Source organism: Corvus brachyrhynchos, unplaced genomic scaffold (assembly GCF_000691975.1).
Source record: "Corvus brachyrhynchos isolate BGI_N302 unplaced genomic scaffold, ASM69197v1 scaffold150, whole genome shotgun sequence".
Classification (NCBI taxonomy): domain Eukaryota; kingdom Metazoa; phylum Chordata; class Aves; order Passeriformes; family Corvidae; genus Corvus; species Corvus brachyrhynchos.
The window spans coordinates 887,099-913,677 of record NW_008236162.1 but is presented as its reverse complement, the minus strand read 5'-3'; the positions used below and the strand labels follow the sequence as shown (position 1 = coordinate 913,677).

The following is a 26,579-nucleotide window of genomic DNA, read 5'->3' as shown; positions in this document are numbered from 1 at the left end:
CGGGCTGGAGCTGGGGATTTTCCAGGATCGCCTTTTCTTCGCCAGGAAGCTTCTGGCAAGGCGCAGGTTTCGGTGCGATCCTGGGGGAGCAGGGAAGGAGCCGTTATATAAACCCCTCCGTCGCTCTCCTTGTTGTGGGAGCCGATTTAGGGCAGGTATTGCAGGTCCAAGGGTACCAACTTTTGGTTACGTAAGCTATCCCCGTCTAACGGGCTGCTGGAGCTGCTTATTTTTTTTGACACGAGTTTTTCATCCTTGGCAGCCGCTCCTCACCATCCCCACGGACACACCCATCCCTTCATCCTCGGGGGCAGGAAAAGGAGCTCTGAAACGGGGCTTTGACGTGTCCGGTTTGGGCAGGAGTCGCTGGGTTGTACAATTGCGGTGCTTAAGGAATTCAGGGGATGTGCAAAATGGTTATTGATAAATGGAGCATCCTTTTTTTTAAAATTATTTTTCTTTGCGAAGGAGGGTCAGTTTTGCTCCGCGAGTCCAGTGGTAAGGAGTTCAAAAAGCTGCCTCTGTTTAAAGGGCGGTGGAGGTTCCTACTGTATCCCTGTCACGGCCCAGGAGTAGCATGACGCATTTTTCTTCTGGCTGAACGCTCTGATTTATGTTGTGTGCACCCAATCCTCCTGCAAAGGGGGTAGGAAAAATCAGATTTTGCTCCTATTTGCTGTTGTGCAAATCTGGAATTATCAACCGAGGCTAATGCTGGAAGAAGGAGGATAATGGATGTGTGGCTGCCCTGATTTTGCTGCTGAATAGACACAGATTTGGTGGCAGGCCCTCGAAGGGATGCGAGCTGTGTGTGCTTTTGTCTCCAAGGTGGTTGAGATGAGCAGAAGGATTCGCCCTGATCTCAGAGCCCTCTCAAGAGCCCAGCAGCAGCCCTGGTTACTGCCAGAAGCATCATTAAAATGCTCCAGGCTGCGTTTTTGTGGCCACTTTATGTATATTTTCCCTTCTTCTTCCCTAATTGATGCCCAGGGTGTTAGGACTCAGGCTGTCGGTCACATCCATGACCAGGCTTTCCCTTTTTAATGGCACAAGGAGCCTGCACTGGAGGTGGGTATCAACACTGCAGTGTTTCTGGAAACGGTAAACATGTAGGACAGTTTGCTGGAGAGGCTGGCATTGAAAGACAAGTGGGTTTTTCACACCCCACGTTAATTCACTCAGGCTTATTGGCATTTGCAGCAGCTCCTAAATTTAAATTTTGGGGGTTTCTTTGTATTTGAAATCGGTGGCGTTGTCCGGGGGAGTTCTCCATTGCAGCAGGAAGAGGAAGGAGAAGGAGGAGGGAGATGGACTTCACATCTCCTAGATGCTAAGCAGTGATATAAAAGATGGATATTATGGTATAAATCAGTATCTGGTGCAATTCGTGGAATTTGGTGCTAAAAGAGCCGTGTCAGTTGAGAATTGGGTACTCCAACTCTTCAGCTTTATTATGAGGAATTTGGGAAAACACCTGATTGTTCCTTCTGTTTGTTGACCAGTGGAGTTGGCACCTCAAAACCAGGGCCCTGAGCTTCCCTGTCACTGTTTTACATGTATTTTTCTATAAGTTCTTATATATTTTTTTCTGTAAGTCCATGGCACCTCTGAGTTAAAAGTCCAGCTTTTGGTTTCCCCAGCCTTTGGCTGTGCTGGTATGGCTTTGTTCTCTTCCAAAGGCGTTCTTAGGAGGAGGGAAAAAAGAATCAGAGTAAGTACAAGTGCATGTCTGAGGGCCAAAGGTGTGGTTTAAACCAAACACTCACAGCATGTATGTGCTTTGCTTTAAATATTCATCTGCTGTAAAAATGCATCTGTGATGTGTGGATGAGGGAACCAGGGGGATGTAGCAGCCACTTTTAACTGTCCTCCCAGTCAGGAGCTCTGCAGTGGGTTTCACTCTTGTTTATGAGTACTGCAAAAAAAAGAAAACCAACATTTGTTTTTGACCTAAGATCTTGAAGAAGCAAGCTGTAACCTGGGCTGGGATGAAATCATGCTGCCTGATAGCTGCCTTTTTGTAATTACCTTCCTGTTCCTGCCAAACTGTCTTCTAATTTCAGGAAATCTTAATAACCATTTTGTAAATCCTTCCCTTAACCCTAATTTGCTAAATACATGCTTATTTCCATCTGGTTCTGCAGTGGTGCTCTGAAAAGGCAAGGAAAGGATCCTCTGCATCGAAACATCACTAAATTGGACCAAAGGAGCTTGTTTGTGTTGCGTAACCCCTGGCAACAGACTTTTGGGCCATTTTCCTGACAGCAGTTGACTCACGTTGAGCCAAGTAGTGACTCCACTGTGTGGGTGCATATAGGAAATTTTGCATACAACCAAGGCAGAAAAAAATAAGAGGTGTGGATCTAACACGTCCCTCCAAGTGTTATTTAGTGCTGCTGCTGCTGCAGATGATGGTGGCAGGCTGCAGGTAGGAGTGAAGCTGCCAGAGCAGAGGAGACCACTGGAACCCACCTCCTTCCCTGTTCTGATTTTTTTTTTTTGAATTTTTTTTTTTGATCGTCAGTGTGATGAAAGGCCTTCCAGATGAAATAAAACATTTTATCTTTCCAGTTGAAAGTGCAGCAGTTGACTTGCGTTTTGACGTGGGCTGGTGAATAATGCAGAGGTTGTTGCCTTCCCTCCTCTTTCATCTCTGGAGTGACACTGCAGACTGTCAGCTCTCCCACTGAATAATTGTGTCTTGTGTTGTGCTTCTTTTGTTGCAGAGTGATCGTCTTTTGATCAAAGGTGGTAAAATAGTTAATGATGACCAGTCCTTCTATGCAGACATTTACATGGAGGACGGGTTGATAAAGTAAGTGAAGCCTCATGGTGGGATTGGGGATGCATGGAAATGCACTGCAGATTGGCTGGAGTAGTTTAATCTCAGAGAGCTCTATTAAATTGCAATGAAAAATTAATATTTCCACCTCTGTCGTGGTGTTTAATGAAGGAGCTTTAAAAGCAGGGTGTTGAATTAAATAAACAACTGGGCCGAAACCTCACTGGCTCCAAGGAGGTACTTACATGCACTTAATTTTAGCCATGTGAGCAGCCCCATGCTGAGATGACACATGTGTTTGAAGTTATCTGTGCTGTAACATTTCACTGAGTTATGACTTCAGATATTTTGAATCCAGAGTTCAGCATCCTAACACAGTTAATTCTCTTTTAGGCTTGGAGGCTGGACTTAGGTGACCTCTGGAAGTCTCTTGCAGTGCTGACTTCTCTCGGTCTGTGATGCAAGGATCACTCCAGCCCTCCTTCTTCAAGTTAAAAATGACCCTGTAGTGGAAGAGGTTCAGACCTCTTTCTGTGTTTTCAGGCCTGAAACATGCGTTCCTGGCACATTAAATGTGTTACAGATTTCTTTGGAAAATTACTCTTAGGAAAAAATGGACAAGACGGAGGTTACAAACAAGGAATTTTCCTGTTCTGGCTAAACAGCCAGCACATGTGCTTTTTTAATCAAGGTTAGAAGTTAAAGGAGCCAGCCAGAGACAGCTAATTAATTGCAGTGTGTCATCCACTACTGCACTGCTAAAAATAGGTCTGTGAAGAGCTGGACTGGAGAGACCTCTGAGGGTCTCACCAGGAATTTGGTAACCAATATCTGCTTGAATTTATGTTTGTGCAGGGATTCTGTAATACTTACACATGAGAGGAAGGTAGAAAATACAGAAGCAAAAACTCTTCAGTGCTCCCAAGCCAATGGTAACATCGAAATTGCTGTTAGAGAGCTTGAATCAAAGTTTTGAGCTGCCAGATAAAAAAAGCCCCAGTAAAGCTGTGTTTGGTGCAGTGATCGTCCATGACCTGCACAGCCCCTTCTGGAGGGGCTCTGTCTTTTCCTTCCTTTAATATTGCCCCAAAATCCTGAAGGAATTGCATGCTTCACTCGCTGTTATGCAACTGCTTCCAGGGGAAGAATGAAACACCCTCAGCCCTGTGTGTGCTGATCCTGTGCCCTGCTTTATATGGAAAAAGACAACTGCAGCCAGGCTAAGTAGCACTGGGGTGTTTGTTTACATGCTGCTCACCTGGGTGTGCCTGACCTGCTCCTTGAAACCTCTTTCCCCAGGCAAATAGGGGAGAACCTGATTGTGCCAGGGGGAGTGAAAACCATCGAGGCCCATGGCAGGATGGTGATTCCTGGCGGGATCGACGTCCACACCCGGTTCCAGATGCCAGAGCAGGGGATGACATCTGCTGATGATTTCTTCCAGGGGACCAAGGCTGCACTGGCTGGCGGCACCACCATGATCAGTAAGTGCCTGCTTTCCTCTTCCAGCAAAGCTGGGCTTTTCTGTTTCCCCGATAAGAACAGGAGCTGTGGGAGTCACCTTGTTCTGGACCAGTGGGTGATGTCTGGCCAGGTTGCTGGGGAAAGCTTGTGGGAATAAGGGTGGAAAAGCAGGACCCCAGGATTTCCCCATCTTGCAGTTGTCACTCGTTTCACTTGTCTTCCCTTGCTGGTGATGTGACTTCAGCAGGTTTTTGGGTCTGCTTGTGCTGGAACCAGTGTTACTGTGACCTCTGGCTCCAGAGTGAGGAGCAGATCCCCCACATTCCTGTGCTTTGGTCCCTTGTCTGTGGAAAGATGTCCATTGTATTTCTCACACCCAGAAGCCTGATGCCAGTGTTCTGTGTGTCTTTGAAAACTGGGCCACTTATTTCAGGATCTGCACATGCCCACTTCAGCTTTAGCACCAGGATTTTTGTTAACGTAGCTCTGTTTGTACTCATCTCCTCCTCTGGAGAAAGAGAGGAATTGGAAAGTGAAAATACCTCAAAATAAAACAGACAGACTGACTGACTGTTGTGCTGACAGCAGGATCAGACATTCCTGGTGTTCCCTTCTGCCTCTAAAACACCTCAGGAATGGCTTCCACGCTATCTGTCCCTGCCTGTGTTAGCCACTGGATCTTTAAAACTCCACAAGCAAGTCATTGTTGGTAACCTTGTTTGAGCCAGAGGAAAACAACCAAACCCTTCTGTTGCAGAGCAGCTGATCAGGTGTAAAACTCTACCACAGTGTCCCAGGCTCTGTTGCTGCATGTGGGAATGAGGGATAAAGGTGTGAAGTGATCCAAAATCTGAGCATCTCGCAGTCTTTCATGTACTCTGAGGTGCTGCCATTCCACAGGAGGGGAGTTCAGGCACAGAGGAATAAAAGAATCTGGTTCAGAACAGGTATTAGTGTCTATTGTCCAGTTCATGGATATAAAGAGATCTTAGGTACAGCCAGGAACCAGCTTAACTCTCCTCAGTTCAAACCAAGCTCCGCACGGACTGGAACATCCTCGTCTCCCAGAGCTTGGTTGTGAGCAGTCCTTGATCCCTGGCCTGGTGGGTGGACTTGGATTGATTGACAGGAGGCTGGAGGTTATGTCTTGGTCTGATGCTTCAAAGAAACAATCTTAAAATTACCTGGGAAATTACTTTTCATAACATTATCACTTCAGGCTGTGAGGTTTGTGGCTGAAGATAAGCTCACACACACAGGGGATGTGGCTGTGGATGGTGCCTTTGTGCACACTAATACCCACTTCTCCTTCAAATCTTTGCTGTCACTTTGAATCAATAGCACTGAAATGGTTTTTTATTTTCAGCCTCAGTTCGTTGACTTCGTTTTGTTGGTTGTTCCTTCATTAGGAGTACACCTGGTTCACACAAATTATTGTTTTGTTCTTCTTTGTTAAGTCGAATTAGATCAAAATAACATTCTCTGTCATCTGCATGTGACCTTCCAGCAGCACTATTCCCCTCAGTGGCACTTCTTGAAAGCAGAAATTGCTTTGGCAAAATTTTTTCTGGAGTAGCCCTTTACTTTGGTTGCCTAATTTTACCTCTGCAGAGCCTCCTGTTTCAGAAATGCTTTATGTGTGTAAATATTTATTGCCTTCATGGCTGTAGTACCTGAATATCTCACTAATGGTGAGATACCACTTTTCTGAGTTAGGGAGGTGGGAGGAGAATCCCCCATTTTACAGTTTCTCCTTTTACAGCTGTGAAAATGAGCATAATTTGGATTATGACCATGGGCAACCAATTCAGAGGAGGCTGGTGATTAAACTTGACCATCCTAAGTATCTCAGATTAAGACACCAAAATACAAAATCATCTCTGAACAACAAAAAAAAATCTTCCTGTGACTGCAGCAAGGACTAATTGGGTGATGGAGAGACATTTCTGATTGGGTGGGAATCTGCAACTGGAGCAGTGGAAAGCAGGATGAATGATCCAGAGTAGACTTCAAAGCTTTGGAGCCTCTGCCCTGTGTCAGCTCAGCTGTTCCTCTGAGCAAAATTACAGCATTTGCAAAAGTTTTTCCACAGTGAAGCCCTGGTGAACACTCTCTTGGTGGGTGGCCCTTGGGCTTCCCCACAGCAGGTGGGAGTTGTGGTGGATAGCAGCATTTTTTTTTCTTACGATAAATGGGGCAATATTTAGTGAACTGGATTAATGGTATCAAAAATTGCAGCCTGAAAATGACACTCTTATCTCACTGTATATTTTAAATGCTGGGAGTTTTCAATCTGATCCTCCTGTGGACTTGTATGTCTTTGTTCTTCAGTCTTTTTTAGGAAAAAGCACTTCTTTTTGGATGTGAGATTTGTGGAAAAAACCACCCAATTTCCTCATTAGTGCTTTAAGCAAACTTTGTGTGGTTTATTTACAAATACCTTTACTCCATCTGTTTCTCTGTGCATAACCCTCACTTTGGGCACACAAAACAGCTTCCTCAGCTTCATGCTTCAATTTGTTTCACATTTTTGTGCAGGAGGGCATTTTAAGGCTGTTTACTTGTTTTACACACAGTTTTCAGTGAAATCGAAACAAGAACCTTGGATACGTTTCCCCTGATGGTTGGTTTATAAAAATTGTGGGTGAAATTCTGGCTTTGGTGAGTTTTGGCATCGACCTGCAGTGCCAGGAATTCACCTGGAGGATCTGCTTTGGTGAACCTCATTTTCAGCTCAGATCAAATTCAATGTTGCTCCTTTAATTCTCATGGCAGACACATCCAAGGGAAGCACAGGCATGTAACCTACTGTTTCCAAGCCCTGTCCTCATTTGCTTGCTCCCCTCTGAATTCATCCCTGCAGCATCACAGGGGGGGAATCAGATGGGTCCTGCTGTCAAATGGAGCAATTGTGGGGTTTTTGTGGCACCAGGGGAGATTTATCCTGGTGGGAAACAGATGTAGCTCCATTCCAGGGCTTCCCAGCCCATCAGGAAAAAGGGGCTGGGGGTGATGGTCCAAACCTGCTCTTTTGTCTCTCTGTCGCTTGCTTTCCTGAGCCCTCCTTAGGTTGCTCCACTCAGGAGTTAGGGCTGATTTATTTTTCTGCTGGCTCCCCTGAGGCCATCTGAGCAGGAATTCCAGCTATGATCCTTCTGTCTCTCCCTTCTGCAGTGCCAAAGGCTCCAGCTGACTTTGCTAGCAGAGGAACAAACAGAGTTGGTTTTGCCTGAAATTACGTACTGTGATATCTTTGTTTTTCTGCAGTGACAATTTGCATGGTCCTTTTCTCTGTCCCCACCGTAAAGCAGTGTTGGTGTGGGTATGTCAGCTGAACAGCCCTCCCTGGGGGTTTTAGGATAACGTTGGCTCCAGGAAAAAAACTTGGATTCTCGCCCTTTTGAAATGTCAGAATGCAGTGTTTGGGCATTAAGTTGAAAGGAGAATTCCAGAACACTCCACAGAGAATTTTGAAGGAGAGAGGAGTATTAGATGTGCTCCAGCCTCTTCTGGTTGCTTCCCTAAACTCCCCTGTATTCCATGCAAAGAGAACAATCCTCCCAGAGTTTTGGAAAAGGGCACTGTCTGAAGTTGCCCTTTACAAGAGGCTAAAATTTTGGTGAGCTAAAAATGGCGTTTTTCATAGAATCACAGAATATCCTGAGTTGGAAGGGACCCCCAAGGATCATCAAAGTCCAATGCCTGCACAAGACACCCTATTTTTCCCAACTTGAGCTAGGTTAATACCCCAGGATATAACCCAGTCCCTGGAGCTGTTAGAGGGGGAAGAATCCCTGCTAGGAACAGAGTGGCCTCTCGGAGCCTGGTGATGGTTTGGTTGCTGATTAACTGTGATGAGTGAAATCCCCATCAAACTCAGTGGAAAAACTCCCCCTGATGTGAGCAGGGGCAGGATTGCCTCTCTCTGCTGCCAGCCCTGCAGGAGGGTTGAAGAAGTTAAGCTCTGTGTATTTACTGGCTCTCTGATCCCCGAGCCTGTTTAATGTCCCAGTGAGAACTTCATCCATCCAGGCCTGCTTCCGCACACATTTGAGCCCCTCCTCCCAGACTCTGCTTCTTCCCTGGTATCTGCTGTCCTTGGGTGAAATCTCTGGCTGACATTGCCTCTGTTGACTCAGTCAACCACTGTTGTAATCAAAGAGAGAAATTACAGTGAGAGAAATTATAGCTTTTTCTGGCCTGGTGGCTTGGAAGCCAGCAGCCTTTTGAACTCGAGCAGCAGTTATCCTAATGACATGGGGAGGGAAGGCTGGGGAGGGAAGCCTGTGTATCTTGGGAGGTTCAGGAGATGAAGGGGAGCTTCACATGGGCTGCTGTGGGCTCCCTAATTCCTGACCCTGCTATTAAAGAGCTCCCGTGGGCAGCATGGCAGGGATTTGAGCTGCCCAGCCACAATCAAACTCACAGTGAGGTGACACCAGGTCTCCCAGGTCATCCTGAATATCACCTCCTTGCTGGAAGGAGATGTTTCCAGTCAGAAATGATTCCTTTCCTCTTGGGTTTTGATCTGAGTGTGACAGAGAATGGAGCTGCCCCAAAGGAGATCAGAGTCTCTGATAGTCTCAGCTTAAAGTGGGCTTTAGACAAGGTGAGGGTGTGGGGTGGTATTAAAACCCACCAGTGGAGATTAGATCATATTCTACCTGACTGGGCGCATTTATTTTATATTATCAGGGTTAGTCCTGTGCTGATCTAGAGTGTAAATGATGAAAGGAGGAGGAGGGAAGCAGAGACAGAAGGAGGTGACAGCAGTGATCAGGCAGGGACTTGTGGCTGAGCTGGAATTATAAAACCAAGTGTTTTGCATCCAAGAGCAGCGACCACAGAGCTGCAGTGTCTCCCCAAGTCCCTGGCTGTGTGTACACAGCACTGCATTGTTCCACAGGAACCAGCCCGTTTTGTTTCTCTTTGCACCCAGAGATGAAAGAGGAACTGTGTGCTGGGACCAGCCCTGCAGACAGGCTGCCCTGGCTCTGGAGCTTGTTTCTCTTTCTGGCAGTGGTTCTTCTGCCCCAAAGAAGTGTTTAATTCTCTAGAAACGCAGTGAGAATGTCCACAGATTATTGGGGATTTCTCTGGGTGGGAATCCTGGCTCTCTGTGACTGGAATAGTGGCATCACCACGTAGGAGTGCAGAGTCCCTCCTGCCCTGTCCCTCCTCTCCCCAGCTTCCTTTGGTCCTTTTTACACCCCCAAAACCAGCCTTGGCCCTGATTCACTCTAAATCTCTTTGCTTCACCAGCTCCCAGCTTCCTGCTGCTGTGTTTGTGCCTTTCATTCAGGGCAGGCTTAAAATCCTTAATGAGAAAGTGGGGCTGTAAGCAGAGCTGGGCAGTTCCCTGGTGTGAGCTCCTCTTCCCGAGCTTTTAAACCCCTCTAAGTCCATTAGGCTCTGCCTGCAGCGGGTTGTGCAGCCTGTGTCCTGGGGCTTGCTCTGCTCCCAGCATCCCAGCAGTGCTGGATGGGATCCCCCATTGTTCTGCTGGGGATTCCAGCAGGGGCTCACGGGGATCTGCCAAGCCCTTGATGTCCCTTGCCAGAGAGCACAGGAGGAAACAGCTGTGCAGACCTCAGATGTGTTGTGTGTTTCTGTGTGTTCTGAGGGGGGTTTTTTTGACCCTTTGGGCTGCAGCTATTGTTTGCCACCTCTCTGTGCTGGGAGAACAGGCTCCTGTGAGGAGCAGGGCCCTGTGAGGAGCACACAAGGACTCGGGAGCTGGGTGGCTGTGCCTGGGGTGATGCAGGAGATCTGTGGGGTGGTGAGGTGTTTAACCCTGGCTGTCACATACTCATCTGGGCCATCGTCCTGCCTCAGTGCTGAAAGGTGAAATCACTGGCCCTGGTGTTGGGCTGGAGCCCTGTGAAACCTCCGCAGTCCAGCCTGGCTTGTTTTTGAGTCAATCAGGAGATTTTTCTCGATTTTCCCACCTTTTCCTTCCCCAGAGCTGCTGGGGATCCTGCCCCTTGTTCCTCTGCCATCCTTCTGCCTCCTCTGCCATCCTTCTGCCTCTTGGCAGCACGGATTTTTTAAAGAGCAGGCGAGGGGTCCCTTTCTCTGTTCTGCCCCATTCTGCTCCAGCCCCTCCCTGTGCAGGAAGGAGGGGATGGAGGCAATTCCACACGTGCTGGAGCCTGGTTTAGTTCTGAACACACGAGTGCTGGAGTGGCAGCAGCTCTGACAGTGCAGATGTGGCTGACCTATATTTTTCCGTGCGTCCAAAAAGCGGGATTTATTTCAGGAGAAATTAACCCATGTTGTCTGTTGATGCAATAGCACTTAATGCCTCTTACTCTGTTTAATGCTGGGGCTCAGCGGTGCTGCTTTCCCACTGTGTGGGGAAGAGTTCTTTTGTTTGAAGAGCTGCTTTTAAGTGCTTTTCTTAGAGAATCAGAATGGTTTGGGTTGGAAGGGACCTTAAAGATCATCTTGTTCCAACCTCTGCCATGAGCAGGGCACCTTCCACTATCCCAGGTTGTTCCAAGCCCTGTCCAGCCTGTCCTTAAACACTTCCAGGGATGGGTAACCCGAGCCAGGGCCTCACCACCCTTATAATAAAGAATTTCTTCCTAATATCTCATTTAAACCTGCCTTCCTTCAGCTTAAGGCTACCTCCCTTGTCCTATGACTACATGCCCTTGTTAAAAGTCCCCAAAATCCCCAAATTCTTGCTTTCTGTGTCCAGTGCTCCCATCCCCAAGTTCCAGGCCTTAGAGATGACACAAAAGAGAAGTAAAGAGCCAGTGGATCTCTCTGATGTGCTGTGTCTCACCCAGCCACTTACATCAGTGGAAAATGTACATGATGTTTTCAAGGGTGCAGTTGTAAAAACTGGCTCCTCCAGGTCTGCTGTGGATGGAAAAAAAAATCTTTAAAACTAAATTATTCACCTCCCTTCATATAACATCATTAGCTGCCTGTGATAGGTTTTCAGGGCATGTGTGTTAAACCTTGCTAGATAAAGTATATTAATCACCTTCAAGCCTTGACAAGGTCTTCAAAGAAGCAGCAGAAAATAGTGCCTCCAGCTCTTTTCTCTGCCTGTTTTTCTGAGCAGGGAATTTTTGTCTCCCTACCAGTGTTCAACCCCTTGGCTGCTTTTGCCTTCCTGTGAGCTTGACTCAGCAGAAAATGCCCTGGTCAGGCAGGACCTTTCAGCTCTCCACGTTGGGAATTAGCTCTGTGTGCCATGGGAGGAATGCAAGGGGAGCCTGAAAGAAGCAAAGGCTGAAACCAACTGCAGGATTCCCCAGTCGGGATGGATTTGGAGTGCTGTCTGTGGAATGGGATTTGATGTCTTCGATCAGCAGAGCCTCTTTTCCCTCTTTCCTTCAGCCCTTGTGCCTTCAGAGCTCATAGATCCCATCTGTTTCTTAGAAACCAGATTTTTTTCTTTTTTTTAATCTTTCTGGTGAGAGGGAGAAATGTTTGAGGAATACAAATGAGCTCCTCCTGTCTGGCACACTTCTGTCACACTCAGGAGCTGCCAGTTGTTACCAGCTTGGGGCTGTGCTTGCATCTTTTCACAGCCCCCACTCCCATGGAAGCCCTGTGCATTTGCAGGGAACGCAGGGGTGGACATTTAGGAGTTAAGGCTTCTGGGAGAACTCTTTTTTCCCCCTTGGTTCACTGCAGTTGGTGTTGGTACCGCCTTTGCAACAATGGGAATGTCATTCCATTTCTCCGTGCTGGTTGCTGGCTGTCCATAATGGGAGGTGGCTTTGTTGCTGAGGGGTTATGGCTTTAATTCAAATTAATTAAGCTCACCTAGAGCCTCATATCATAAGTAAAAAGTGATTATTTTTATGAAGAGCTGTCTGAGAAGCTGATGTGGGCAACACGAAGCAAGGAGATAATCCCTGTCCCTCCCACTTGTCATCTGCAGATCCTGAGGAAAGTGCTTTTGGCTTCCTATTTTAAGTATCAGAAGGAACTTTTTGACTTCACATACGAATATTAACTGGGAAATGCTTTGGTTGGTTTTCAGAGCCCACCAGAAAGGGCTCAGCTTCTGGAAGCTTCCCTTTCGGCCACCTCTCTGGGTGTGTTTGCACCAGATTGCTTTTGTCCCTAGAAGCAGCTACATATGTGCAGCGTGGATATTTTTGGAATCTGGGGGACTCACTGGTGGTGTTTTACATATGAATGAAGTTCCCTGGCGCAGCCTCCAGGCAGCAGGAGCTGGGAAGGAGTTCCTGGAGAACCCTCCCAAATTATGGCACGGCACTGAGTTGGTGCAGAGAAGGGGGGAAGCTCCCAAGCTACAACACACTGAGGGGTTTGTGCTCCCAAACTGGGGTTCTTCATGGGACTGGCAAGATTCCAGACTCCTTGAAAAGCCAGGCAGGGCCAGTTCAGCAGCCAGGGGCTGTGTTACAGGATCTCTGTTCCAATATCCCGATATTGCTTAAAAAAATCTCTCTTTCTGGAGTGGGTGTCAGTTAATGATACTTCCCAGCAGGCTTTTCTTTACTTCAGATTAGATTTCTCGGGATTAGTATCAGTGTCCCAAGAGAAGAGTTCAGCTACTGATGGGCTTTACAAAGGACTTTTCAGCCTGATGGGCAGAGGCTTTTTTCCCACCGTGAATGGAAGAAGTTTTGGAAAGTCTTCATAGCACAGCTGAGAAAAATGTAGATGTGCAGGGTGTTCTTAGAAGTAGAATAAGGCCATGGAACCAGGACCAGAGTTCAGGTCTCTGAACCAGTCAGTCCTTCTGCCATACAAGCACTTATAATAAAGGGAAGGGTGGCAACTGTATGGAACAACTCCCACTGAGCCATCCTGCTCAGATCCAGGGGCAATTCCAGCTGTTCCTGGAATCCCAGAATGGTTTGGGTTGGAAGGGACCTTAAACCCCATCCAGTCCCACCCCCTGCCATGGGCGGGGACAGCTCCCACTATCCCAGGTTGCTCCAAGCCCTGTCCAGCCTGTCCTTGTGCCAGGGCCTCCCCACCCTTACAGTAAAGAGTTTCCTTCTAATACCATGTTTGAGACAGGAAATTAAGCTCAGGTGTAGAAAGCAACAGTTGCCCCTAAAAACTGGGTGCATGGAAAAAACAAAAGTCAGATCTTGTGTGTAGGAGTTTCCCAAACCCGTTTGCCACAGGCTGGGTGTCTCTCTTTGGGTGGGCCCAGGAGTGGTGCTTTGTGCCCCAAACCTTGGATTGTTCACAGATATAGGAAGACACCAGACAGCTTGTGAGGCCAGGCTGGGCTGGCTCAAAGCTGGAGGAGGAAGTTCAGCAGCTGGGGAACATGCCATAGGAGTCTCTGTTTAAACTGGGGATAATCTAGTTAGGACCTCCTGCAGGTTAATGGTTTCAGCAAGCACAAGAGCTGATTTGCAGGCAGTATCAGTGCTACGAAGTGGAGAGGACACCCGCAGATGGGCAGGTGCGGTCAGGAAATTGCTGTTTGAATTATCTTTATTCTTATGTTTGAAGAGCTGCTTTTAAGTGCTTTTCTTAGAGAATCAGAATGGTTTGGGTTGGAAGGGACCTAAAAGATCATCTTGTTCCACCCCCTGCCATGGGCAGGGCACCTTCCACTATTCCAGGTTGTTCCAAGCCCTGTCCTTTGGTAGAAAACAGGTTCTTATCTTTGTCCTTTGGTAGAAAACAGGTTCTGCTGCCCCTCCACGCCACAGCCCAGCACATTTTCTCTATAAACACGAGAATGTTTAGGTCTGATTCAGCCCTCACTTCCATGCCTGCAGCTGTGTGTGACAGTTGTCAGTGGTTTGAGTGGGAACAGGATGGGGACTCCCGGTGTCGTAGCAGAAGTGGCAGTGGTTTGGTGGTGATGGGTGACAACTTCTTCCTCAGAACATGATGTCACCTTGTCACAGACATGAGGAGAGGAAGTGTCTGCTCCTCATCCAGCCATGGGAGATGTTTATTTGACAGATACAGGGTTTTTCTTTTCCCCATTTCTCTCACAAGCTGTAGTAATAAAAAGTGCTTGTATAGAATCAGAGGTCTTCATATTTAGTTTATTTTTGCAGGGGGAGAAAACCCAACTTTTCTAATCCCAAACACACAAAGCCCTCTCAAAACCATCACGAATTTCCATTGTAAAAACTGGCATTCTGCAGTCACATTCCTCTTTATGTGCAACACTCCTGAGACAAGTCCAGGCCATGAAATTGAAGCGAGGAGCCGAAACTTGGTGATAACAATGCAAATCCAGAACTGTTCCAGCTTCCCAGTGAGTGGAAAAAGCCTGAGGGGCAGGACACATCTCCAGTGACCTGAGAGGGACAGAGCTGGCTCACGGCAAGTGATCTTTTGTCCTCCTGTGTCTGATCCAGCTCTTGCCCCTTGGATGTGTTGTTAATTCCTGTGTTTTGTCTTGACTTGAAATCCATGGCTACAAACCGAGGTTTTTCTCCATCCCAGTCCCTCAAGGTTTACAGACCAATTCATATGGAAGCCTTTGAAGTCCTGTGTGCTCTTGTCATGGCCTTCAAGTGTGGAGTAATGCCTAAAAGAAAGAATAAATCTTGGAACCATTTAAATGTCTCTTTTGAACTTGGTTGCCCCCCCCCTCTGCCATGGTGACCTCCTGAGATACAAAAAATGCACAATAAACCTGTACTGGGAAGAGATGGAGCCTTTTTTTTTGATCTGACCTTAATATGTTGCCATTCCAGCTGCAGGGGAAGGTTATTAATTATTGTTGAATTCTTTATGTTTGGGTCCAGCTGGCCTCAAATTGTTAATTGTATTTTGGATGTAATCAGCCAAAAGGACAAGAGAAATATCTGTATAACATCAGTGAGGGAATAAGAGAATGTTGCAGTCTGAAAATGTAATCAGTGGAGCACGGATGTGTCTGATTCTTCTGAGCCTGGTCCAGCTTCTGATTTCTTTGCATCAGGTCTCATAAACTGGATCTGAACTGACAGAAAACAACATGTGATGTCATTTAGACTGCCTTTTCTACGAGTTTGGCAGGCATGTACAGGAGAACAGTCCTTGGGTAGCTGTATTAGCACCATAAATGCTGTTCTGTGCAGGGCTGTAACTCTTCAGAATAATCTCTTTATTCCGGTGTCTTTTCTTGGGGGGGAAACAAGAGTAAAATACTGTGGGAATAAATCCACACAAATACACAGAGCTAAAATTTGGTTGCCAGAGCCAGGATGTGAAGAAAATCCTTCATTTGATATCTCATCAGCTGAGGTGCATCAGATCCATGGAGCAGTTCCCTTCAAAGCAATTTTGTCACTGTCTTTCCTTTTCCCAGATCAAACCCATGCAGAGTGTGGTTTAGAGGAAGAATTGGGATGGAATCAGAAGATAGGAGGTGTGAGGCCCTTCTGGATGACTTGATTTGGGATTTTGAGCTCAGAGAAGGGCTGAGGTCTCTCTAGCCTGGATGGGTGCAGGGCTGCTGAGCTGGAAATTGGGGTTTAATACTTAAATCAGAATTTTTGCTGCTGAAAGGTTTGACTTTGGAATAGCTTTGTTACTGGATGAGGCAGCTTTTGGTAGCTCAATTCCTTGACACATAAAAGGGTCATGATACATAAAGATAGAAGGGATTGTGATATTTCACCAGTTGAGAATTTGAAGCCACTGGATCAAATAAGGTCTGTGATTATGGGATAATCTTCTGTGGGTCAGTTGAGGGCCTGACTTTCAGTTCACGAAGATTGATTTTATTCCTCTTGCTTTCACAGAATTACTCCCAGTTCACACCAGTGCTAGGAGAATATTCCTGCAGCACAGCCTGACAACTCCAGACTTCTAAGCAGGGAGCTGTGCAGTTACCAGGGCTGAATTTAATTACAACCTCTCAATAAATGGCTTGTGACAGAATGTACAACTCAATAAATTCACCAGATTTCAGCACATGCAGTTGCTGTGGGGATTAAGTAGTATTAAACAGGCAGATGTGTTTATAGTGATCAAGCTGCTATTTAAAGTTTTGGGTAGGGGAGATCTGCCTGCTAACAGTTAAGCTTAAATGTTAAGGCTTTTCACCTTATAAACTCCTCTTAAACAATAGGCACATTTAATGCTGGTAGGAGCAGGAAATAATGTGTAAAACTGCAGTTTATAATAGCAACTGGAACCCTGAATACATGGTTTTTATTACATACACAATTTTTGTATCATCTGACCCTAATTCATGTTTATATTGTCCATTTCAAACAGTTTTTCTCCTTCCTGGTAGTGGCATTCATTAGCTGAAGCCCCAAAAAAAATTTTCATGCACACTTTGGATGACACTTAATTAAAGCAGTTGAAAAAAATCCTTTCCAGGGGAAAGCTGGAAGCAAGGGCTATTAATAGAAGCTCCACGAAGGGGTTGTTTGCAAGCCAAGGCCTGCTCAGCTGAGGCAGGATGCAAAAAAGAAAAAAAAAAGTGCATGCCACAATGCCAGGAAGCTATAAAACCCGTTAACCCCCACCTATGAGCACATCCATCCCAAAAGCAGAGCTTTGTTTTCAAGGAGAGGCAAAGAGCTGGATCCAGCGTTCCCTCTGAAGCAATAATTTCTCTGGATCTTAGCAAGGGGTCAAAAATATAAAGGCATTGCTCTTCATCTGCTTTTTTTTTTTTTTTTTTTTTTTTTTTTTTTTTTGAGAGGTTTTCAGTGTTATACTGTTGGGTAATTCCCCAGCCTTCTGATGAAGACAAGGAGATGTTTTAGGCCAGCCTTAACTGTGGTTCAGCTTTTAGGCTGCCCTTTGTGGTTGGACTTGATCTGTGTGGGTCGCTTCCAGCTCAGGGTATTCCATGATTCTGTGAATTGTGTAAAAAAGCAGTAGGAATGATCTGAGCTTCAAAATTACTTGTGTGTGTATGGGATTGTGCTGGGATCTGGTTTTAGTACAGGTTTTACGTTAATATATGATAAGAACGTGTTAATAATTGGTGATGCTAGCAGTCTGAAGTGCTGCCAGCACTTCTACCCTGTGTAGATTTTTCCATACTTACGTTAAAACAGCACTGCTTTATTTTCCCCGTCCTTGGAACATTTCATCCATTCCCCTAAGTCTTTGCCTTCCGCTTCCATTTCACACTCAAATCTCTCCCCACCACCATCCAACCAGTTTGGCTCATGAGATACAGAATATTCCAGCGTGGCTGGATGCCAGCTCTGGTGCAGGAGAGCCACATGGATCACCCAGTGTTGCTGTCTCACTTCAGCTCGTTGTGTGCCTTTAATCCTGAGCCGATTAATCTCACCGAGGAGGAGCGAGGAATCCTGAGCTGAGCCAGGCAAGCAGGAAAACAGCCCTGGCTGGTGGTGGGTGGCAGCTGGAACAGCAGGAAGCAGGAGCAGATGCACCTTGTAAGCCGTGTGTAATGACAGGAGAGCCAAACCAGGCATGGGAAGGGTAATTAAGAGTCTGGGTGATTAGGGCTGGAGCATGTGGGTCCGCAGGTGCTCAAATCCCACTGCCCTCAGAGGGAGGTGAGTGCTTGGGTTGTCTGGGAGAAAGATAGACTGTCTAGGCTTTTTGGAATCCTGCCAGCATTTTAACAAGGGAAAAAACTAGATTCTTTGTAATGTATAGAATAGTTTTTCTTACAGTTGTTTTTAAGAAGCTCCTTTGCTGGTGTAACAGCCTTGTTTGCTCTCAGCCCTGGGCTGCTGCATTTTGGGTTCTGCAGCTCAGAAGGTTAAAAGATAAATCTACAGAATGTTTTCTGCTCATAGCTGAGAAACCACTGTAACCCTGAGCTTGGCTTTGCCCTGTGCCTTGCTGAGAGTGTGTTAAATAAAGAGAAACATTAGGATTTGGCCTGAATTTCACTCAGATTCAGGGAGCCACTACAAGGCCCACTAACTCTTTAATTCCTCCTTTGAAGATTTCGTCACTAATGAAGTGATTCTTAAATTATCTTTTCCTTTTCTGTTTTTTTTTTCCTCTCCGTTTTTTTTTCTGTTTCTGGAACAAGCTTTGAGTTTAAAAATGAGCTGGCAACTTCCTTCTCAGACCTCAAGCAGCTGAATTCATTTGCACAGCAAAAAAAAAAAATTAACAACAGGAAGAAAACATCTGGGCTGGGGAGCATGACCAGATCAAGGCTGTGGTGGTGGAGGGAATAAAGGGGTGACAACAGCCTGTGTCACAACAGTTTGTCCTGAGTGTGCCCTGCAGGCGTGGGGCCACCCCAGGGATTGAACATTCCTGGTTCCTGCTGTGATGGAAGGAAAGATGGGGCAGTGGGATGGGATCCCCAGGGAGAAGGAGCTCTGTGGGGTCAGCACAGCACTGCTTTTCCCATGGGAAGCCTCCTGGGAATTCTCCATGGAGGGATTTGCTGTGAGCTGGGGTGGGTCAGCCCTTGTGTCTGTGGTCCTGGGGCAGATCATCCCCAGGGATAATCCTGGGAGCCTGGGGCTGTGGGAATGAGGTGGGATGGAGCCTCCATCAGCTGCATGTGCTGCTGAAAGGGACCTGAAAGAAAAAGATTTCTGTTTTACTGTGAGCTCTTGAGCTGTGCCTGAGGGCTGGAAGAAGCTTCTGTGAGCTGCATGTGGGTGATTCCTGGCCATGCCAACAGGCAAGAGCAGTTCCAGAGCTCAGTCCTTTTAAGAGCAGATGAAGAGTCAGCCTTGACTCCTCTCCTTTCCTGGATCTGGGCTCATTTTTACTTATTTAGTCCCCCCAAAACCCCACCCTTGCATGAAGGGATGTAGGCCATGATCTTGCAATGTGTTTGGCCCCTCCCATTGTACAGAGGATGGAAGAATCAAGGAGACTTTGCCATTTGTGTCTGAATTGCCTCCAGACCAGGATTTGGGATTACATCTACCTTCGCCACGCCTTTTGTGCAGCATGCACTGCTCCTGCTGCCTGCACAGCTTCCATCCTGCCCCAGGGTCAGGTACAGGACCCCAGCTCTTGGGCCCCTCTCCAGGGATGTCCCTGTCACTGTGACTATCCCTTGGTGTGCTCTGCTGGGTCCTTTCTCTTTGGACCAGTTCAGTTGCAGGATGTGAAGGCTGTTGCTTACCTCGCACACTCAGGCTGCCTTTCTGCTGAGTTCTTCATGTGGATGTGGGGGAGCGGTGCTTCGCTGGTGTTTGCCTGGCAGAGCTGCTTTGGAGAGAAAGTGTGCTGTGTTTTGAGGGGGCTGGAGGGTGATTTGGCTCTCAGGGAGCTCAGGGGAGCTGCCACAGGAGATATTCCCAACCCCTGGAGTTGGCTTCCCTGCACATTTTGCACCACCGCCTCCATCCCTGACCCTTCTTGCAGCCAGCTGTGGTTTGGCTTTGTCAGAGAGCTGATAGAGCTCCCTTACCCTCATCCCACTGCCCCCACAAACTCCCCTTAGTCATCCTTGGGCAGTGCATGAAGTGAGCTGGTGATAAAGCCATTCCTGGGGGCTCCAGAGCCGTTCCCAGGGGCTCAGTGCTGGGCTCTGAGGACTCCGTGTTAACCCCTTGGAGCCCTCGGGGGATTTCCCAGTGCCCACAAGCCATCCATCATCTTGGGGCTGACAGAGCTCTGAGGGCACCTTTAGTCTTGAGTGGAGATGGGTTTATTCCTGTGATGTGTTAGAGATTAAATGGGCTTTTTTTTGGCTTTTTAATTAGCCATTTGTGTAAATGTGGGCTTTCTCCGTGTCCCATTGGAAAAGCAAAGGGAATGCTATTTTTCTCCTTGTTGTTCATTCTACTTAAGCTAAAGATTAACTTTGGCAGAGCGACAGGGGCTCTGTGCTGGCCAAGAAGCAATTCAGGCTGGAAGTTAGCGGAAGGTTTCTGACCACTAGGGAGAAGCAGATCATGGAACAGAAATGGGATGATTTTTTAACAAAACAGGTCAGTTTATTGTCTGGTTATATTTGGTCTGCTTTTCCCAGTGGTGGTGAAAAGCACATCCTTGATGTGGTGCCAGACAGGAGGCAAATTTCCAAGTTTTCACTCCTAGCATGGATTTCTGTGATGGGCAGGGAGGGAGCAGAGACAGAGACTACCAGCCACTCCTGGGGCTCCGAGCTGATCAAAGCTGCAGCTGCACTGCCGAGGCTGTAAGGATGTGCATATCCTTCCCTTGGTGTGATGCTTCCAGGGGAAAAGCCTTTTGGAAAAGCACGAATATTCTAAGCTGTCTCCCTTTGCAAAGGGGAGAGGGTGGGCAGAGTTTTGCAGCAGGGATGGTTGTTTTGGGTGAGCTCTTGGCTTTCTGCAGTGTGTGCACAGCTCAGGCAGCTGAGATGTCTCTGCTGACTCGGGTGGCTGAGGCTCATGTCTGTTCAGGAGAGCTGGGCTGGCTTTCCCAGTGTGAATCTGGTTCTTTAGGCAGTGCAAAACCATTTATAAATCTTGGCTGCTGTGTCTGCATGGGGGTGAAGCAAAGCTTTGTTCTGCCCTGAGGGTGAGCAGGACCCATGGGCTCTGTCTCTCATCCCAGCTGTGATTTAGAGCAGACCTGATCCTCACCATAAAGTTAAAAATAAACTGCTGGGATTTCACTGCTGATAATTGAAGCAATTTCTGCTTTTTCTGTGTGTTTTAATGTAGAATCAAGCTAGGTCCTCTCCTCCTCCCCAGCAGTGCCTGCCCAGTTTGTGACCCCTGAAATCCCACAGGCTTTTCCTACTCTCACAGTTCAGCACTGGAGATGCTGACTTGCTTCTTTTGTTTCACTGTGTCTTTTGAAGATCTCAGAGACTCCATGTGCTCAAATAAAAACCAAGAACACTGTACCTTCAGATCCAGGTCCCTTGTGTCACCCTTTGAGGCTGTCCTGCAGTTGCAGTTGCCTGTGAATCCAGTTGCTGCTGGATTCGGTGTGAGGATCAAACTGAGCAGGTGCCAGAGGCAGTAGGACCTTCTCAGTGTCAGAGAGATCTCTCCAACCACCAATTGTTGGTCCTGCTTCCTCCAGTCCTCTGGTAGGTGCTCCTGGTTGGGATGTGTAGCACCAACAGTTGTAATAAACAGGTTATAGTAACAACTCATTTTCCTTCAGCTGCTGCTCCATAGTCGACTTCCCTGGCTGCTTCCCTGGCTGTTTCTGTGGAAACCACTGAGAAATTTCAAATTAGAAATATTTTAAGGGGAAAGAGGGTGCCTTGATTTTGCAGCAGCCTCTGCACAGCTGTGCTTGCTGTCCTGGGTACCCAGGAAAGCTCCTGCATCAGCCATTTACCAGTGTTTTGGTTGTCATTCCCAGTTGACCATGTGGTTCCCGAGCCTGGGACCAGTTTGCTGACGGCGTTCGACCAGTGGCGAGAGTGGGCAGACAGCAAATCCTGCTGTGACTACTCCCTGCATGTGGACATCACTGAGTGGCATAAAGGTGTCCAGGAGGAGATGGAAGCTCTGGTTAAAGATCATGGTAAGATCAGGGAAGCCTTTCCCCTCCTTGTTTTTCAGGATCCCCTGTTTTTTGGGGCTGTCTCTCATGCAGTATTTTACTTTTGTATCCCAATGAAGCTGTTTTGGGCCCATTCTGGCTCCTTGGGAAGATTTGGGCAGTTGGGATTGCAGAGAGCTTAGGGGTTGGGGCACACTGGTGTTGCAGCACTGATTTTCCAGAGGTGAATCTCCTGCTTTTCCTGTGCAGAGCAGCTCCTGTGTCCAGTGGAGGCCCTTTGGGTTCATCAGTGCCCTTGGTGATACCTGCAGCCACTAAAGTGCTGTAAACAAGGGAAGTATCAGCCCCAGGAGAAACAACCCAGCTCTGGCTGCTAAAAGTGAAGAGCTGAGTAAAATAACCTCATAAGTTTTCCCCCTCTTCAATTTCCTTGGCGTTTCATCCTCAGGCTGGAGTAATTTTCCATCCTGTTTGCAGTTTCAAAATCCAGCATTTTATGTGCCCTAATGGGAGCTTCCCACATGTGCTGGGTGAGAGTTTTTACTGATTCCAAAAGCTGGAGAGGGAAAGCCAGCTTAGGATCAGTGGGTCAGTCTGGACACATCACAGACACAGATTTCCCATTGTTCTCCCTGGAGGGTGAGGGGGATCAGCCAGCCAGGCCCAGTCTCTGCTTTTGTGTGAGGTGCATTTTTGCTTTTATTTTGTTACTCAGCCTCTTACAGTGCTGAATCCATGGAATTATTGCTGGGGGACTGATTTAGGGGCTGCATTCCATGGCTTTACCTGCAACGTGCTCTCTTTCCACCAGGTGTGAACTCCTTCTTGGTGTACATGGCTTTCAAAGATCGCTTTCAGCTCAGTGATTCTCAGGTAGGAAGGAAGGCTTCATGTTCAGTTTGTCACAAAAAAGTGTTTAAATTCAATATCCTGGGATCTGACACACTCTCCCATCTCTATGTGTGTAACAGTACCTAAGATTGGCAACAGCAGCCACAGCTCTGGTTTGAAGATTATATTTTTAATTAAAAATAAAACCCAACCAACAGCAAACCCCGAAAGGCTTGGCTGAGGGAAGCAATGGTAAAACCCTCAGTTTGAGAGGTCTGAGGTTTTATTCCAGCTCCTACGGGGTAGAAGCAGTGGCAGTTCTACGAATTGCTGCTTTGTGCCTCTGCACAGGGCAGGACAGGGAGATCTCTGGGGTAATTACTCTGTTTAGAAGCTAAAACTGATCCTGGTCCAGAGGTGGTTTTCAGTGGTAGAATCGCTGGGACCTTAAAAAAGAATTAGTTACCCTCCTGTTTGCTGTTCTGGTGGGCATGTTTGGGCACATTTAGCTGTTGAGAGGGGCAGTTTATGTTTCTGAAGGTGTGGGAGGAGAGGAATGCCTGGGAGTGTTGGTGTGTGGGTTATCTCTGAGGGCTCTGGAAGCATTTTGATGAGGGACCATTGACGGCGCCAGTTGGGGGTTACTGGACCTGAGACCTCTCAGACTGGTTACTGGAGTGGGAAATCACACTGCTCCTACCTCCAAATACTGGATTTCCATAGAGAACCTGCCCCCAGCACTCAGATATGAGGGATGTTTTTCATTCCAGGCACCACTAAATGAGACATGAAACAGGTACAACTCTTCAAGTCCTTTAAAATCATCCAGCTACGGGGCTTGTGTTGTCGTTTCTTCCTCCTGTGTGGTGAATACTCCAGACCTGCTGCTGGGTAATCCTCCTTTGCCACATCAGCAGCATCCAACTGTAGAACTGGGAAATTCAGTGACAGGCATGAAAACGCCTTGCATCTCTCCAGCAAGCCACATCTTACATTGCTTAATGCTTCCCTTCCTCCTTTCCCTCCTGCAAAATTCTGGTTTCTGAGGGGATCTGGAGTGTGGCCTTCCCAACAGGTGTGTTCCTGTTGTGATGTGTGTTGTCTGTCCCCCAGATTTACGAGGTCCTGAGTGTGATCCGGGACATCGGTGCCACAGCCCAAGTGCATGCTGAGAACGGTGACATCATTGCCGAGGTATGGCCTGTTTGTTCTCTGAGTTACTGGCTGCAAAATGCTGGGAGGGGTTTAAATTCTGACTCCTTCTTTGCAAATAGAAAGCCACACAGGCTGTTGAGAGCATGGCATGGCTGTGTGGCACACACAGGGAGGGTGTGAACAGGGCTGTACAGCAGAATTTGTTCCCCTTTGACACTGATAAAGCAGGTTTTTGTGGCAGCTTTCAGTTTGGGGTGGATATTGGGCTTCTCTGCCTCTCTCCCCAAAAGTGAAAAGCTGGGTGTGACTGTCACTGTGTGCAACAAAATGTTCTTCAGGAAATAAGAAGAGGGGGAGTGGAAAGGGATGCAGATCCGTACAGTGCGTGAGGTGCTGATGTTTGGGGTCTGTTTATCTTTCAAACAGCAGCAAGGGAGAAATGTTAATAATGTATTCAATTTAATCTTATCTCCAGCTCATTTTGTACACTGTGTCTCAAGCACTCAGAAGATTTCTGTGTTCTCTGGCCGGGCAAGAGCCCACCCCAGTCCTTGAGCCCAGCTGCAGGATGATTTTTTTTCTATGAGATCTCATTTTGCCACATCTTAGAGATGATTTTATAGACACAAATGAGTGCTGAAAGTCGAGGGGCAATGAACCCCGTGTGAAGCAACTCCAAATAAAAGGTTTGCTTGACCTCCTGTGAACAAATCAGCAAGGTTTTATGAGCTCTGATTATTCTCAGCAAGGGGAGTTGGACAGGATTCTCTTGCAGGACCTTTATGCAAAGCCCCCTGTGATTTTTAGCCAGCACAGATGCTCAGGATCTCACTCGTGCCCCTTTTCAACAGCTGTGTGTGCTGCAAGAAAAATGCCCTGTTGCTTTAAATTTCATCCCTGCTCTTTTTTCCTCCCTGCCTTAGGAGCAGCAAAGGATCCTGGAGCTGGGGATCACAGGCCCTGAAGGGCATGTGTTGAGCAGACCTGAAGAGGTGAGAACCCCCCTGCCTTTGCATTTACTCCACTCTCCAATTTATAGCATCTCTGCATTGCCATCAAGTACTTCATGTAAGGATGAATGTGTCTGGAAGGAGGATTTTTCTGCATTTGGGGTTATGTTGGTGGAATTCTGCCACTGTCTTTTCTAGTCTTTCCAGTCTCTTGGGCTTCTCTCTTGGTCATTGTTTTATCAGACTTCAGTGAATCAGCAGAATTTTTTAATGTATGCCCAAATCCTGACGTGGTCTTAGGTACTTCCATAGCTTCCATTACTGTGATATTTGATATTTTGATGAAATTTTACCAGTGGGGTGGGGCTTTTTATACCAATGGATTAAGTGGTTTGCTGAAGGCGCAGAAAATACGTACCAGAGAGGGGAGCTCATGCTCAGGCCTTAGTGCAGTACTTCAATATAGTTACCCTTCATATTTCCCCATGGATTTCTCCAGGGATGAGCACCCCAATCTCTCTAAGCCTTTGAAATAAGTCCCAAAATAGGAAAGAGCCTTAAAACTTTGCCTTTGAAGTTGGTTCCCATTGCATTCTTCACTGCCAGTCCTTCAGTGTCTCTAAGCTGGACACCTCACCGTGGCATTCTGGGTTTGTGGAGTCCATCTGTTCTGTACAAGCAGCTCTTTTTGTTCCTCCAAGATCCCAGGGCTTTGCTGCCTGCCAGATGTGGCAGCTGGGAGCTGGGGCTGTGAGATCATCCACACGTGCCCCTCATGCTCCCTCTCTATTTCCTCCCCTTGGTTCAGACAAGCAGCATCCAGAGGCATTTCAGTGGGAACATAAATCATTCTGTTGCTTAGGGGAAAAAAAAAAAATGCTCCACTTGGACAGTAAGTGAATCCTCACAGAATTTGTGTGTGGCTCCAGGAGCTGGGATCTCTTGCTTCCTGAAATTGTGAGCAAACACTTTGCACTGAGCTTTCCAGTAACCCATCCAATTTGTGTTTTTTTAACATATATTTTGGCCTGCATCGGGAGAGTGGGAACAGATGCTGGTGTGACACTTCAGGGAGTTCAGTTTGGGTTGTTTTCAAAGGAAGGCTGCTCTTACCTTAAAGGATCTGGACATCAAACCAGCCAAGCTGTGTCTGGCTGTTCCAGAGTTCATCCTTCATGGAGCAGGAGCTTTAAAGTGTGAGTTGTGTGGTTCCCAGGTGTGGATGGGTTGTTAATCTGTGCAGGACTGTGCTCTGCCTCAGTGCAGGGAGGAAAAAGGCAGCCTGAGGACACGTGGCTGCCGCAGATGAGGCTCAGTGAAGCCTCTCCCTGATGTCACACAGGGCAGCCTCTGTGCAGCTGAGCTCAGCTGTGCTCTGCCCAAGCTTGGGAAGCATTTGGTCCAACATTCTCCTCCTTGAAAGTCATAGGAAACAGAGCAGGAAACGATGTCATCTGGTTCCCTCCCCTCCCTTTCTGCAGCATGGGGGTGACTCTGTGCTTTTAAAAACATCCAGCTCCCCTTGGGATGGCTGGTGATAGAAGCCAGATTCCAAGGGTGGCAGCAAATCCCTAATTCCTGTTGACTTCGGCAGAAGTGGATGTTTGTTGTATCCCTCTGGGGTGCTGTTTACACTAGAATTGGTTTTTCCTGCTGTCCCTTAGGGAGTGCAAAGCCCATCCTAAGGATGGTTGGCATCTGACTGGAGAGCTCCTTAATTCAGACCTCCATCTACGGCAAACCAGCAGGAGTTGCTGAGCAAGTCTAAAACATTTATTAACTTAAAACTCCCACTCATTTCAGGGCGAATTACATCAGAGTGAAGCATTCAGGGGCTGGCCATGTGTATTTGTGTCTTGGAGTGCACACATCTGAATTCCCAGGCTGGCAGGAGGCTCAAATTGAGGCTTAAGTTTCACTGCTGACTCAGGGGTTTAGCTTTGCTCACGTCTGTCACCTGGGCTGAGCCAAGGTGACAGTGTCCAGTACGTTATTCCAGCCAGAGAACAGGGCCTGGATTAAGAAAGCACCATCCCAACTCAGCCTCACCCATCACTTTCTGGAAAACTCTCCCCCTCACAGCT

The 26,579-nt window shown here is 47.2% G+C and overlaps 1 protein-coding gene across 3 annotated transcripts in view; it reads left to right on the top strand.

Moving 5' to 3' along the window:
- DPYSL2 (dihydropyrimidinase like 2) overlaps positions 1-26,579 on the top strand; it is a 53,753-nt gene that overhangs the window by 11,857 nt on the left and 15,317 nt on the right. For all 3 annotated transcript variants that reach the window (XM_017731620.1, XM_008632445.2, XM_008632451.2), the window contains 6 exons: positions 2,727-2,815; positions 4,082-4,266; positions 21,416-21,580; positions 22,371-22,432; positions 23,504-23,584; positions 24,469-24,537. In XM_017731620.1, coding sequence (XP_017587109.1) covers positions 2,727-2,815; positions 4,082-4,266; positions 21,416-21,580; positions 22,371-22,432; positions 23,504-23,584; positions 24,469-24,537 — 651 coding nt within the window. The remainder of the gene's footprint in view (positions 1-2,726; positions 2,816-4,081; positions 4,267-21,415; positions 21,581-22,370; positions 22,433-23,503; positions 23,585-24,468; positions 24,538-26,579) is intronic.